General features: G+C 59.4%; 1 protein-coding gene across 1 annotated transcript; it reads right to left on the bottom strand.

Annotated features, from left to right (window-relative positions):
• Positions 1-8,330: 8,330 nt before the first annotated feature.
• On the bottom strand, positions 8,331-11,610 carry LOC122234904 (basic proline-rich protein-like). Its single transcript, XM_042972897.1, has 3 exons — positions 11,550-11,610; positions 9,769-10,008; positions 8,331-9,577 (listed from the first exon to the last, which is right to left on the bottom strand). The coding sequence occupies exons 1-3, from the start codon at positions 11,608-11,610 to the stop codon at positions 8,331-8,333; spliced, it is 1,548 nt and encodes a 515-aa protein (XP_042828831.1).
• Positions 11,611-14,524: the final 2,914 nt, after the last annotated feature.

Genomic DNA, 14,524 nt, shown 5'->3' with positions numbered 1-14,524 from the left:
CCCAGGTCCCTAAACACTTCTGGCAGAGCCAGAAAGGCAGGGAGGACCGGTATGAGGGAAGAGCCACAGAACGGTGGCCCGGGGAGAACCACGGGTGCAGCGGCCCCAGGGGGCAGCCCTCACTCCCACCCACCGTGCACAGAGAGGTGTTCTGAACTTTCTGGAAGCTCAGGGACTGTTTGGTGTACTTGGGGTCTGGAGTGGGCTTGACGGGACAGGCAGCTTCCTTCGGGGCCGAAGGGGGTTGGCTGGGCAGCTCGGCTGAGGGAGCCATGGAGGCAGGGAGGGCCCGCGTGCCAGGCCGTGCAGGTGGCCGCCGGAGAAGCCAGTGCAGCCCGAGCCTTGGAGGCGGCTGAGTCCAGCTGGCGGAGCCCTGCCTTGTGCAGACAGACAGACAGACACAGGTTTGATTTCATTGGAACACCTCAATGCTGCCAGGCCCGCGGGACCAGGGCCCACGGCTCCACTGTGCTTTCCGCCAGGAAAGAGGGAAAGGAGACGCAGAATTGTGTTGCTCTCAGCAAAAAGCTGGGAATACCTGCGCGAAATCATTCCTGTCTTCTGGAAAGGGCTCCGCTCTTCCCACATCCCTCCTCCCAGTCCAGCCTGGCGTCTGAAGGGGGCTGGAGGCGGCAGGAATGAGCAGCAGGCCATCTCCTGCCCTCTCACCAGCCCCGCTGTTAGTGTGGCCCCCGCCGTCCCTGCTGCGTCACCGAGAAAGGTCACGCCCAGCCCTGGCTGGGCGGGGCCTGGTTGTGTGGTTCAGAGCCCCTCCCGCCACCGAGCCTGTTCCTCCGTCAGCACGGCCTGCCCAGTCCAGTCTCCCTAAAATGCCCCCTGAGGGGGAGCTGTGTCTGGTCTGAGGCCACTCATCTGTGTGAGCCACAGAATGCCATCCTCCGGGGTGCAGGACAGGGGAGGGGGCCTTGCGTGCTCCTTTGCATGTCCTCGTACCTGGGCAGGACCTGACAAAGAGCTAGCCTGTCCCCTCGTCACTCAGCCCGGCCTCGCACCTGTCCTAGGCCAGAGACAGGGCAGGAAGTGACATGCCCATCACACAGATGAAACAGCCAAGGCGCAGGGAGGTTAGGGGACCTGCCCGGCGCAAGGAGGAGCCAGGATGGGGACTCTGTGCCGAGGCCACCTCAGGCCTGCCTCCAAGCCACTGCAGACAGGAATGATGAGGGCGGTGACGGCCATCGGTAAACCAGTGCACCTCACTGTCCCCACCAGCTCAGGGTCGCGGAAGAAACAAAGGTTGGAAGTGCCCTGACCTGCGTCCTGGCTGTGTTAGTTAATTGCTGCGGGACTTTGAAACCACCGTCTCTGAGCCGTCCCTCGTCATCCGGAATGTCTCCTTCCCAGGTCTGGGGGACTCGAGTGACACCATGCAGGTGACTGCCTGCCGGGAGCTCAGCACACGCGGGTGCCTCTTCTCGCACTGAACACAGCCACTGCCAGCACCACCTTGAACTCCGGGCCAGGCCAGGTCCCAGCCCCGAGCTACATCTGAAGAGAAGAGGCCCCGGGAGGCACAGCGACTTAGCCTGGGTCACACAGCCGGCCGGTGGCCCTGCCTGGCCTTCTTCCCGCCTGCTCCAATGCATTATTAATCTGGCCCACCTTCGGAAGATGAAGCAGTGTGTCTGTTTACCTCTTGACAGCAGAAAGGGAGAAGAACAAAATTAAACCAAATAAATCGCTCAGACGTCAAACAAGCTCTCTCTCAAAGCGCGTGCTCTGTGATAGAACACGGTGCCCGGCCCGCCAAGAAGTTACCGCAGGACGTGACCTGCTCCCCTGATGAGCCATGGCCCCATCTCGTGGAGCCGCAGCTCCGAGAGAAGCCCCCGGAGTGGGCTTCTCGGGATGAGGACCCAGTGAACAGGGGATCAGAGTCTGGAGAACAAGGATGTGCCCGAAGTGCGTGGGGTGGGAGGTGTGCATCTGATTACAGATGACTTGGGGTCATCCACCCCTCAGTATTCCCATCCTGTAAATGGGCTCTCTGGTCCACGGAGGGAGTTTCGGGCTTGAGCGACAGCACCACGGACAGCCCCCTTTCCCTCCGGAGGCAGGGGCGAGGCTGGGCCACTGAGTCGTGCAGGGTCCCCGTGCCCTCCTTGCCCAGGTGCAGACCCCGGCCTCGGGGAGCAGTGGTGTGCCTTCGTCACTGTGCGAGCGACACGGGAGGGGACAGCCGGGGAGGCCGTCTGTGTGTGGGGCTCTGCCCTTCTCCACCTGACCCCTCGGGTCGCCTGCCCCTGCGCGCGGTGAGGTCAGGGTGCCGGGCGGCCATCCGGTCTGTGCGTTCCCGGGCTGCGTAGACTGTGTTCTCCACCCCTCCGTACTGGCTGCTTCGGGAACGCCAGCGAGCGCTGGTTAATGGCACTATCGGCGAGACAGATGAAGAGGCTCTGAAGGAAAAAACAAAAGCACAGGGACGCCTGTGGTCCTAGGACTGAGAGACCGCTGCACATGCTTTCATCGGAGAGCAGGCTTTCCCGCTCGCTGACGAGGCTGTGACGCGTGGCTGTCCCCCCTCCTCCGGCCCAGCCTGCGTGTGTGACCGGCGCAACCCCCGCCGAGCTGCCACCGTGCCACCCATGGTCCCTACGGCTGGCGGCCACCAGAGCCTCCCTGTCCACCTTGAGGAAGGGAGCAAGGGCCCCAGAGTCACACAGCAGGTTAGTGGCGGGATTTGCCGACAGCCCTTCCATTGATCGGAGCTTCTCACGCGCCTCCTGGCCTCAGTCGGCTGTGTGGCCATGGTCACAAAGGATCCCAAGTCTCGTGGCTGGTTTTTCCTGGTTTTTACACGTCCACGGCGGGTTGGTGGTGGCTTTGCTCCTGTGCTTCTGACTCGGGGGCCCAGGCTGGCGGGGCAGCGCCCTCCTAGACGTCGCCGGGCTCCGGGTGGAGAGACCAGAGTGGAGGAAGAGCCCGCCGTGGCTTTGCAGGGTCTTCGTGGAGGAAGCCGGGGACTCCTGCTCGGGTGCGCTGACCCGAGTTTCCAGGGGCGGTCCCCCTGCCCTGGGGGAGGCAGCGGAGGGCGGTGGGCATCACGGAACAGAATGCACCCTCCACATCCCCAGAATTGCCCCCCCCCTCCGCCGTGCCCCTGCCCCCCCCGGCTTTCATCGGCCCTTCCTCCCCTCCCCTCTGCCAGGCCCCGCCCACCTTGAGGGTCTGGGAAACTCACCCGCTGCTCCTCCGCTCCCGGACTCAGTTCTCTGGGGTGAGTTCCCAGTAGCAGACTGCCCCTGTGCCAGGGAGGGGCCCCGGTGCCATCCTGTCGCCCTACTCACCTTGGCCACCCTCCACGTTTGGACCTTGCTCTCCTCACACCACCCCTGCGGGCCCCGCTCTCCTCAGCCCTCCCCCGCTGCTCAGTCCAGCCCCGACAGGGGACTCGCCTGGCACAGGGCCTCAGCCAGCTGTCAGGTCTCAGCTTCCACCTCTGGTCCAGGTGGGGCCTCAGGGCCCTGGAGGAGCCCCCACTCCCCGGCCCTCCCTCCTCCCTTGGGCGCCCAGGCTCGGGGCTTTGCGGGTGTAGTGGATCCAGGGCTGAGGGCGTGCCGGTCGAGGAGGAGAGCCGTGCGTGCGGGGCGCTGTGTGGCTGTGGCCACTCCTGGCACTCGTGGGCACGAATGTACAGTTGTTGAATCCGTGAGGGCTCGATGGGCACGTGGAGGACGGCACGCTGTGGCCACTGTGGGCAGCAGCCTCTGTGATATCCTCACTCAGCCCGTGCCCAACAGCCCCGGGCACGCTGGCACCTGTCAGGTGCTCCACAGGCTGGCAGAAATTGCTCAGGAAGCCCGCAGGTGGAGGGATTCAGAATCGACCAGCTTCTGCCTTGTGTAGACGGCATCTCACGGAACCCTCAGTCTGTGTGCAAGGACAGGGCCAACACTCAGCGCAGCTGAGGGGCTTTCCCCGAACTACACTCGACTGGGACCCTGTGTGCTCAACCCCAGGCCAAGGGCCTGGCTGTCCTCCTCTTCTGAGGATGAAGGAAGGAGCCAGGACTGTGCCCAGAGATGGCAGGGGAAGGGGGCGGGGGGCGTGCCGGGCAGGCGGTGGGCAAAGGTTTGGAAGCTGGCTCTTGGCTCTTGACTCGGGCCCTGGGGTCAGGCTGGGGCTGGGGCACGGCAGCTGGAGCATCTTTGGCTGAGCCCGAGAGAAGGGACCCCTGACCATCAGCACAGGGGGATGTTTGTGGGGGCCTCTCATGGGGGGCTGCTGTGGGGGGGGTTGTGGGATGTGGGCTGGGGGTGTGTGAGGCACGGCCCTCTTCAGTGCTGGCCAGTGAGGACGGGGCCCCCGTGGCCTTGCAAGCGGACACATCTCCTGGGACCTTTCTCCTTATGGGATGGGTCTTTGGGACCTGACATTGGTGGGGGGGTCTCATGCTGGATGTAAGGATCTTACCCCTGGGCACACAGGCAGCATCGCTGCATGAGAAGAGCCATGAATTCTGCTAGAATCTTAGAGCCCTAGGGTTTTAGAGTCACGTTCACAGACAGGGAAGGTTCTGTGATGGTCCGAGATGATGTATCAGGGAGGCCCTAGCAGGTCTCAATATTGTCATTTTTTGTGATATTTTCCAATCTATTATATATTTTTAAGTTTTTAAAAATGTTTATTTTTGAGAGAGAGAGAGAGAGAGAGAGAGAGAGAGAGAGAGAGACACAGAGTTCGAAGCAGGCTCCAGGCTCCGAGCTGTCGGCACAGAGCCCCACGCGGGGCTCGAACTCACAAACCGCGAGATCACGACCTGAGCAGAAGTCGGACGCTGAACCGCCTGAGCCGCCCAGGCGCCCTCCAGTCTGTTACTCGATACTCACACGAGGTCGTACGTATCACAGGTGCAACATGATACAAGGTGTAACATGATGAACTTGGGTTGACCGCTCCTCACCTGACAGCCCAAACTACCCCTCGCGTCCCCATCCTGCCGTCTGCTCTCGCCACACGTAAGCTCTCCCCTAAAGTTTGCGCGTGCGATCCCCTTGCTGTCACATAGTTTAAAATAGCTTTGCATCAAACAGACAACGTCGGTAAAACGTGTTGCTCGCTGAGCGGCGGATTGTCTAGTTTTGCTTATTTTTAGCTGCATAAGAATCAAGCCGCACCATTTGTATTCTTCCAGGACTCGCTTTTTTCATTCCACTTCGTTTCCAAGACCGGGCCACGGGCTCGTGCAGAGCTGTGCTTCCTCTGGTGTGGCCAGTGATTCTCCTGCCAGCGGGCCAGCCCTGCCCTGAGGCCGCGTGTCCGCCTCGCTGCAGGGCGTGGAGTTTCCCTGGGTCTGTGCTCGGGGCCAGGGCCACCCCGTCCGTGGTCGTGGCTGTGCTGGGGCGCGAGGCTCCGCTTTACCGGGCGAGACCGCGTGGTTTTCCAGGGCGGCTGTGGGTTGTCCTGTGCTCGCCAGCGACGTGAGAGCGTTGCCTCTGTGCTATTTGACATTGTCAGAATCTTTAATTTTTGCCAATGCGGTGGGTGTGAAATAGTATCTAATTGTGGTCCTCATTTGCATTTCTCTGATTACTAACGAGGTTGGAATTTTTCATATGTTTATATTTGTGTTTCCTTTGCTGTGAAAAGTCTGTTCATGCCTTTTGCCCATTTTAAGAATTGGATTGTTTGTTTTTTCCCCGTTTAATGGCTTGTGGAACATATACACACACACATATGGGCGAGTGTGTGTTCTGTCTGGATGCCACTTGGTCCGCACGTGTTGCAAATAGCGTCTCCCGCTGCGCTTTTCCTGCCCCGTCCCTCGTGGGGTCTCTTGAAGACGCCCCGATTTTGTGCGTGCTTGTGGACTCCCCATGTCCCGAGTCTGGAAGACCTTCTCCTTTGTTTTCTTCTAAGGACTTGGCACTTGTGCATTGACATTCCTCCCCCGGCTGTTCAGTGGCCCCGCACCGCGTGTAAGACGCCCTCCGTGTCCGCCCCGTCCGCTTCCGTCAGTCACCCAGTTGGTAGTGTCACTGCCATTGCGCTGACTCGAGGTAATCCGGCGAACTCGAACATTTCACGACGCTGGGTCTGCCTGTCTGTGAACCTAGGTACCTCTCCGTGTATTCCTATCTTCTTGAACGCTGTTACGTACATTTAGATGATGAATCTCTCCGCGTATAGCTTTCGGATCTTTTTTCAGATTGATTCCTAAACGTATGTTGTTGTTTGTTTCCCTGAATGGCCCACGTGGCAGCGTGTCGCCTGTGTGCACGGATGGGTGTCATCCCATAAGCTGAGCGCCAGCCAGCCCCACACCAGGGGCTCAGCATTTCTGGCGCTTCGTTTGAGGCTTCGGGATAATCCTGTCATTGCCGATGACCTGGTTGTGTGTCCGTCCTTGGCGTAGAGACCTCGCTGGCTGCCCTCCCGGGTCCTGCGTGGGGGGGTGGGGGTAGTGCCGGCCCAGGGGGAAGGCCCCGTGGTTCCGGTCCTGCCCCACGGAGGGAAGAAATTGTACATTTATTGTAGATACTCTGGTCAGATCGAGGAAGTTTGCCAAGGGTTCGAAAGTTTTGGGTGGTCGTTTGTTTTAAATCCTAGACGGCTGTTGATTTTCATCTAATATGCTTTCGATCCATTGAGATGGCTCAGTTTTCTCCTTCACTCGGTTAGCGTGAGCGACACATGCACACACGTCTGGCACTGAGCCGCTCTAATTCAACGCGGCTGGTTCACGGTCATGGAAGCGTCTTGTGTGGTCCTATTTTATTTAGAGATTTGGCACCTGTCTCGGCCTCTACCTGTCCTGACTTCTCCGATCTTGTCTGATTTTGGTATCGGTTTTATATCAGCCTCACATAACGAGTCAGGGATCACTCTTTTTCCTCTGTTATGTACCGCATATTCTGTGCTCACAGCATATGTAAGACCGCTTGGGTTCTCTCTTGTTCTGGAGTCGCTTTGGGTAAATGGTATTTTTCTAAGACGGGGATTCGTCCGTCTTCCCGGTTCAGACCGCAAGGCTGCAAGCGTGTTCATACTGTTCCCTCGCCTCTGCGTGATCCCCACTCCGTGTCCTGTGCCCAGTCAGTCCCAGTCTTATTCGTCCAGTGACTTCTCGCCCTGATCAGTCTTTCTAGACGTTTGTCTTTTTCATTAGCGTCTGTGCCTTGTCGTTCTGCTTCGTGCTGGTTGGGGTTCACGGTGGGGCTTTCCGAGCCCCTTCTTCTCGCTGCCAAGGCCTGAAGCTCCAGCCTGGCACTTTCTAGAACTCTGAGCCGCAGCCTGTGTTTCCTGCGTCTCGCACGCTGGAACCCCGTGTATTTTCATCAGTGCTCAGTGTGATGTATGATCACTATACAAGTTTTTCTTTGACCCATGAGCTATTAAGAAGCGAATTGTCAAATTTTTTTAACCCATGAGCATTTTAAGTGTGCTTTTTTTTTTTTTTTAATTCTACTGCATTTCGTTCAGAAAATGTCTTTTATGTGATGCTGGTTCTGTGAAATTTGTTAAGACTTGCTTTGCGTGAGGCGTAGAGAATGCCATCTCTGCAGGTGTCCCACGTGTGCTTGAGAAAGGGGCACGCCGTGCGAGCCGCGTGCGTGGACCCCTCTGTCGGCGTCCGTGAGTCGAGCTCGTTAAGTTGCTAGCTCAGAGTGTCTGTGTCTTTGCCGCGTGTGGTCAGTCAGGCCCGTCTTGCGCCGCGTCACTGGGTTTGGAGATTCCTCCCTGCAGGTCTGTGAATGTTTGTCTTCTGTATTCTCTGGCTGTCGTTTTCAGGCTGCAGGTTAAGAATCGCCATCTCCTCTTGGCAAAATGAAGCTGTCAGTGCTATGACGTGACTTCTCCACCCCACGTGGCGTCTGTCGTCAGTCGGTCTGTGCCAAATTTCTTTTGATTAGTGTGTTCATGATATGTTTTTCTACTCTTCATTGTCAGCGTTTCTGTGCCTCTACGCTTCCGATACATCTGCGGTGAATAACGTGTGTCTGGGTGTAAATAATCTCCTGTAACAACTCCCGTCTTTCCACCGGTGAGTATAATCCATTATTGACGTATTCGCACTGGTTTCTCACATCTTCCTTTTTGATTTGTATTTATCTTTATTTTTGAAAGCTTCTCTGGTTTTTAGTACTAGAGTTTTTAACTTTTTATTTCCTTAAAAACTGCAAATGTGCACAGCAGTGGCAGGGATAGAATGTGGGGTCACTACATACCTTAGCCATGCTCCCCGTCACCACCTCGCTGCCACTCGGGGATCCGCACTCCTCTGTCCCGCAGCCGCGGTGGATGAGCACTGGACACCATGCCACTCGCCATCAGCAGCACACAGACACCAATCAAGTATCACTGTGTAATCACAGATCCCATTCAGGTGGTGCCGATTTTTCTAGCACATTCTTTAAGAGCCCAGGATCTGGTCCAGGGTCTTGTCCGGAACCTGGTCCAGGATCTGGTCCAGGATCTAGGCCAGGGTCTAGACCAGGATCTGGTCCAGGATCTGGTCCAGGATCTAGGCCAGGATCTGGTCCAGGATCTGGTTCAGGGTCTAGTCCAGGATCTGGTCCAGGATCTAGGCCAGGATCTGGTCCAGGATCTGGTCCAGGATCTGCTCCAGGATCTGGTCCAGGATCTGGTCCAGGATCTAGGCCAGGATCTGGTCCAGGATCTCGTTCAGGGTCTAGTCCAGGATCTGGTCCAGGATCTGGTTCAGGGTCTAGTCCAGGATCTGGTCCAGGATCTAGGCCAGGATCTGGTCCAGGATCTGGTCCAGGATCTGCTCCAGGATCTAGGCCAGGATCTGGTCCAGGATCTAGGCCAGGATCTGGTCCAGGATCTCGTTCAGGGTCTAGTCCAGGATCTGGTCCAGGATCTGGTTCAGGGTCTAGTCCAGGATCTAAGCCAGGATCTGGTCCAGGATCTAGGCCAGGATCTGGTCCAGGATCTGGTTCAGGGTCTAGTCCAGGATCTGGTCCAGGATCTGGTTCAGGGTCTAGTCCAGGATCTAGGCCAGGATCTGATCCAGGATCTAGGCCAGGATCTGGTCCAGGATCTGGTTCAGGGCCTAGTCCAGGATCTGATCCAGGATCTAGGCCAGGACCTGGTCCAGGATCTAGGCCAGGATCTGGTCCAGGATCTGGTTCAGGGTCTAGTCCAGGATCTAGGCCAGGATCTGATCCAGGATCTAGGCCAGGATCTGGTCCAGGATCTGGTTCAGGGCCTAGTCCAGGATCTGATCCAGGATCTAGGCCAGGACCTGGTCCAGGATCTAGGCCAGGATCTGGTCCAGGATCTGGTTCAGGGTCTAGTCCAGGATCTGGTCCAGGATCTAGTCCAGGATCTAGGCCAGGATCTGGTCCAGGATCTGGTTCAGGGTCTAGTCCAGGATCTGGTCTAGGATCTGGTCCAGGATCTAGTCCAGGATGTAGGCCAAGATCTGGTCCAGGATCTGGTCCAGGACCTAGGCCAGGATCTGGTCCAAGATCTAGGCCAGGATCTGGTCCAGGATCTGGTTCAGGGTCTAGTCCAGGATCTAGGCCAGGATCTGGTCCAAGATCTGGTTCAGGGTCTAGTCCAGGGTCTGGTCCAGGATCTGATCCAGGATCTAGGCCAGGATCTAGTCCAGGATCTGATCCAAATCTGGTCTAGGATCTGGTCCAGGATCTAGTCCAGGATGTAGGCCAAGATCTGGTCCAGGATCTGGTTCAGGGTCTAGTCCAGGATCTGGTCTAGGATCTGGTCCAGGATCTAGTCCAGGATGTAGGCCAAGATTTGGTCCAGGATCTGTTCCAGGACCTAGGCCAGGATCTGGTCCAGGATCTGGTTCAGGGTCTAGTCCAGGGTCTGGTCCAGGATCTGATCCAGGATCTAGGCCAGGATCTAGGCCAGGATCTGTTCCAGGATCTAGTCCAGGATGTAGGCCAAGATCTGGTCCAGGATCTGGTTCAGGGTCTAGTGCAGGATCTGATCCAGGATCTGATCCAAGATCTGGTCTAGGATCTGGTCCAGGATCTGGGCCAGGATCTGGGCCAGGATCTAGGCCAGGACCACCTGTTATGCTTCATTGCCGTGGCTCTAATCAAGTGAGTGTTTAAAAATTAGCTCATGCTTTTCTTCTTTTATTTTTTAAAATTTTCTTATATACTTTATTTCAAACTTTCATTTGATTTTCTTGAGCTTTTGCCAGGTGACCCCTCCCTAACGGAGTCTGAAGTTGGACTGACGCGGCCCCCACCTAAGGCTGGCGCCTTGTGGCACGAGCTCTTCCTAAGCATGTGCCGCTGCCTCCCACTGTTTCCTGCCCGCACACGGGACGCGGTCACTCACGCAGCTGGGGCCGAGCGGGACTTACACAGACGTGCGATGTGTTCCTGCCCAGTCCTCTTTCCTTTATCTCAGGTCTTCCGGCCTCTTTTCCTTCTTCCCAGAGCCTCTCCTTAGTGCGGGCCCCTTGCTGGTACCCTGACGGTGTGTGTGTGTCTGTAGTGCTGTTTGCTCACGTGTTTCACGGAGAACGTCGCTCAACAAAGACTCCTGGTTTGGGCGCGAACTTAATCCTGCACCTTCTGGGCTCCATCGCTGTCTGTCCATCTGTCTTGATCGTTTAGGGATCTGTCTTTCTTCCTCTGGCCAGTTTAAGGTCTTGTTTCTGTATTCAGGGTTCTGCAGTTTTCCCACGATATGTCTGGGGATGGCTTTTTTTAAATTATATTTGAGAGAGAGAGAGAGAGAGAGAGAGAGGAAGAGAGAGGGAGAGAGAGAGAGAGAGAGAGAGAGAGAGGGAGAGAGAGAGAGAGAGGAAGAGAGAGGGAGAGAGAGAGAGAGAATCCCAAGCAGGTTCCACACTAGGCATGGACCCTGACGCAGGGCTCAATCCCACAACCCCGGGATCATGACCTGAGCGGAAATCGAGAGGCAGACGCTCAACTGACTGAGCCACCCAGGCGCCTCTGGTATGGATTTTTTTTTTTTTTAACTTCTGCCTTCTGTGCTTCTCAGGTCGGTGGACTCCCGTTTTCATGACTTGTGACAGTGGTCGCTGTCACTCGTCACATGCCGCTTCTGCCCGTTGTCCCGGCGGCCCTTCGGGGGCGCTGACGGCACCTGTGTTAGACCCGCGTCGCCGCGTCCTGGTTTGCAGCCCTGGGCGTCTTGTGGCGTCTGGGTAACTTACTGGGGCGTATCCCCCGCTTTGCAGCTGGGTGGAGTCTGCCCAGGCCGCCAGCAAAGTCTTCAAAAATTACGGTTTTCGCTTCCGAAAGTTTCTTTTTTTCTTGGATATCTGCTCCTTCCTGATGGTCTCGTGCTGCCTTCTATGGCCACATCCTGCACTCCTCAGACCCCTGACCCCTGTGTCCCCGCCACTTTTATATCCTTTGCTTGTCTGGCCCGTTCTTGACGTGTGGCTTTCTGGCTTGTTGGATGACGTCTGGCTACGAGCCTGTGACTGGGCTTCACCAGGAACCGGGAAACTCTCTTCCAGAGGGCGTTCCGTTGCGCTCTCCCAGCCGCCAGGGCCCTCGCTGGGCTGTGAGCTGGCCTTGGGGTCTGGCGTCCCTGCAGGAGGTGGGGCTCACCGTCGAGGCGGCCGTCGCCCCCTGTCCTCCCTGCCGGCTGCGGCTCGGCCCGCTCAGGCATCACTCTCTGAAGCAGGGGCGTCCCTGGGGACCAGGCCCACCTCGAATGGGACTAGCGTGTCCCGGAGAGTGCCCCTTGCAGGGTCCCGCCCAGGCGGCAGCACCGTGAGCCTCGCCACTGAGCGGAGCCGGCCGATTGGCCTGCACTGGGCAGGCTCCGTCCCAGCCAGGAATCGGGTGGGGTGGGAGCAGCTGTGGCAGCCTGCGGGCACACCCCCTGGGAGGGGGGCAGCGGGTGACCTGTGCTCAGGAAGGTCGGTGTCCACACCACACCTCCCCAACACGCGCTAGTGGTTCAAGCTGGATCTGGGTTTTTTTTCCTGACCCCAAAGGAAACACTCTCTAATGGTGCAATTCTAAGTACCAGGAGCCGGCTTGGGGGTGGGGGTGGGGGGCTGAGCTTCCTGCCAGCCACTGCCTTGTGTGACGGACCGGGGGGAGGGTCCCAGTGCTGGCATTGCAGGGGACCCCTTTCCGGTCTCCTCTCCTCGTCTGCCCTGTGGGCCTCTCGTCTGGGGCGGGGCTGGTGGCCACAGCCTCAGCAACAGGCAGACGCTTGTCGTTTCTGGGCAGCTGTTCCGTCCCAGGCTCCGCGCTCAGCGCTCACTGGGGTGACCTTTCTCGGTGCCCCCGCAGCCCTAGAAGGGGGGTGCTCGGCCCGTGTCAGAGAAGGACACCGAGGCGCAGACAGGTTCACGGTTTGTAAGAGCTAGTGAGTGGTAAGGTCGGGGCGTAGGTCGGGGCGTCTGCCCCAGTGCCCGTGTCTTCACCAGCAGACCTGTCCCTGCACAGGAGAGTGGAATCCCAGGGGGTCACCCTGGAGGAGGCGCAGGCTCACTGCCCACGCCACAAAGCTTCCCCAGGCATCTCTCCCTCTGCTCACATCTTTGGGGTCTCCTGCGGGCGGGGGTCCCCAGGGCCAGGCTGCCAGGTCCCCGAGAAAGCACATGGCACAGGGGCAGGACTGGGACCGGCCAGCAGGCTCCTTGGGGTTCCTCACCCCCGCCAGCACACTCCTGCCTCAGGGCCTTTGCTCTGGCTGTTCCCTCTGCCCAGATGCACTTCTCCACCGCCCTGCTCGACTCAAATATCCCCCCAGTGAGCTCCACCCTGAGGCCTTTTAATCTCCACCCCCTGCCCACGCCTCGCCTCTGCCCTCGCCGCACACCATCTTCTTTCCACCACGGTTTCTGCCTGCTCACCTACCGTCTGATTTCAAGACACGTTGTGTTTATCATCCACGTGTGACACCCCCCCGCCCCCGTCGGCTCCCCAGTGCCTGCAGGCGCCCCTGTCCTTAGATGCTCTGCACTGGCGGACCCGGCGTGGATCTAGCTCATGAGAGCGCTCGGTAGGGACTGTTTACTCCTGTCATCCCGAAGGTGGCCACGCAGGGCCTGGGACGGAGCAGGGGCCCTGCGCGGCAGCGGCAGTCAGTGCTGCCCCTGAAGCGGCATGCACGGGTCAGCGCCCTGGCGACAGGGGCAGGACCCTCCACACAGGCTCGCGCCCTTCCCCGCCTGCATGGCAGACTGGGTTTGGGAGGGAGCAGGGTGGGGACCTGCGAGTCAGGACCACCTTCGGCGTCGTGGGGAGACAGAAGCAGATGGCTGAGGTGGGGGCTGGCGCCGACCCAGGGCTCAGGCTCCTCCTAAGAAGGGGCCGCAGTGGGCCACACTGACGCAGAAGAAGGTCGGCCCTGGTAGGGGGATGTGGCCGCGGTGCGGCCTCTGACTGCTAGCAGGACCTTGACCTCGGAGCTCCGGCCCATCCACCCTCTCCCCTTCCACCTGCCCTCGCCCCCAGGACCTCCTCCGGGAGCCTCCCCCCGACCTGCGCCTCTCCTCCTGTCCCCAGGCCCGGCTAGCGCCTGTGTGCGGGGGGGGGGGGGGGGGACCCAGGGGGGTGGAGGCGGCTGTGGGTGCTGCAGGCAGGGGACAGGGGCTGATGTCCCACTGAGGGTCCTGCTGGAGAATGGGGTTCTGGGGAGCGGCTGGCAGCTGGCACCCTGGCGGCACGGCGGGCTGAGCTGCAGGTGGGACCCTCCCTCTGTCCTCTGTGTCTCTGCATGTTTGTCCGGGACGCCCCCCCAGCCGGACGAGCTCAGCTAGCGGAACACAAAGGAGGTGCGAAGCTGGGGACTGGTGCTGATGGGGGGCAGGGTCTGGGGGAGCTGAGTACCTCCTGCGCGGCCTGGGAGGGGCGGGGGTCCTGGGGCCCCAAAGAGACAGAGGGGCGTCCTTCTCCCGGAGAAGAGGCAGGCGGGGGGCGGGGGCTCGTCGGCGAAGCGGCCCGGCTTCCTCCGCTGGGTGGGGCTGGCCGCCGCCCTTGGTAGGAACGCACAGACCCAGGCGGATGGCGCGGGCCAGGAGGGAAGGACAAGCAGACAGCTGTCTCCGACCGACCTGCCAGCGGCCCCGACCGACACTCGCCTGAGTGACACGCGGGGACCCGCGTGCGGTGTCATCACACACACCTGCCCGGCGAGCAGTGTCCACTCCACCAAGATGCGCATTTCCTCCAGCTGTCGCTCGGGGTCCAGCGGGGTCCCCGGCCTGCTGGGGCAGCAGCGTCACGGCACCATATCCTAGAGTTTGGGGACATTTCCTTAACAGGAACGAGAGGGTGTGCGTTTACAGCACGAAGTGAAGTCACCAGGGACCACGGGCGTCCCCGCCGTGGATTCCACGAGACCGTTCGTTACCGTGTTTCGTAGACCGGAAACCGAGGCTCAGGGGGCCAGGTGCCGGCCAGCGCCCAGGGGCGGAGCTGGGAGACCTGCTCGTTCCGTGAGAGCCGCCTTCACGCCAGGCCCCTTCCGGGGACGAGCGGGGGTAACGCCGCGGATTCCCCATGTGGTGATGCTTAGCAATGCGGCTCCCCCAGATACGAGCCCCTCTGTGAGCCAGCCCCGG

The sequence above is a fragment of the Panthera tigris genome, chromosome F2 (genome assembly GCF_018350195.1).
Source record: "Panthera tigris isolate Pti1 chromosome F2, P.tigris_Pti1_mat1.1, whole genome shotgun sequence".
Taxonomy (NCBI): Eukaryota; Metazoa; Chordata; class Mammalia; order Carnivora; family Felidae; genus Panthera; species Panthera tigris.
Note: the sequence above shows the minus strand (reverse complement) of the source record. Positions and strands in the feature narration are given on the sequence as shown.

Excerpts from the sequence above, each read along its gene's own strand:
- LOC122234904 (XM_042972897.1), bottom strand. The coding sequence starts at position 11,610 with ATGCCTGAGCGGGCCGAGCCGCAGCCGGCAGGGAGGACAGGGGGCGAC. Across the intron at positions 10,009-11,549 it reads GGGCGACGGCCGCCTCGACG|ATCCTGGCCCAGATCCTGGC; the intron begins GTGAGCCCCACC and ends GTCCTGGCCTAG. Across the intron at positions 9,578-9,768 it reads TGGACCAGATCCTGGCCTAG|ATCCTGGATCAGATCCTGGA; the intron begins GTCCTGGAACAG and ends ATCCTGGCCTAG.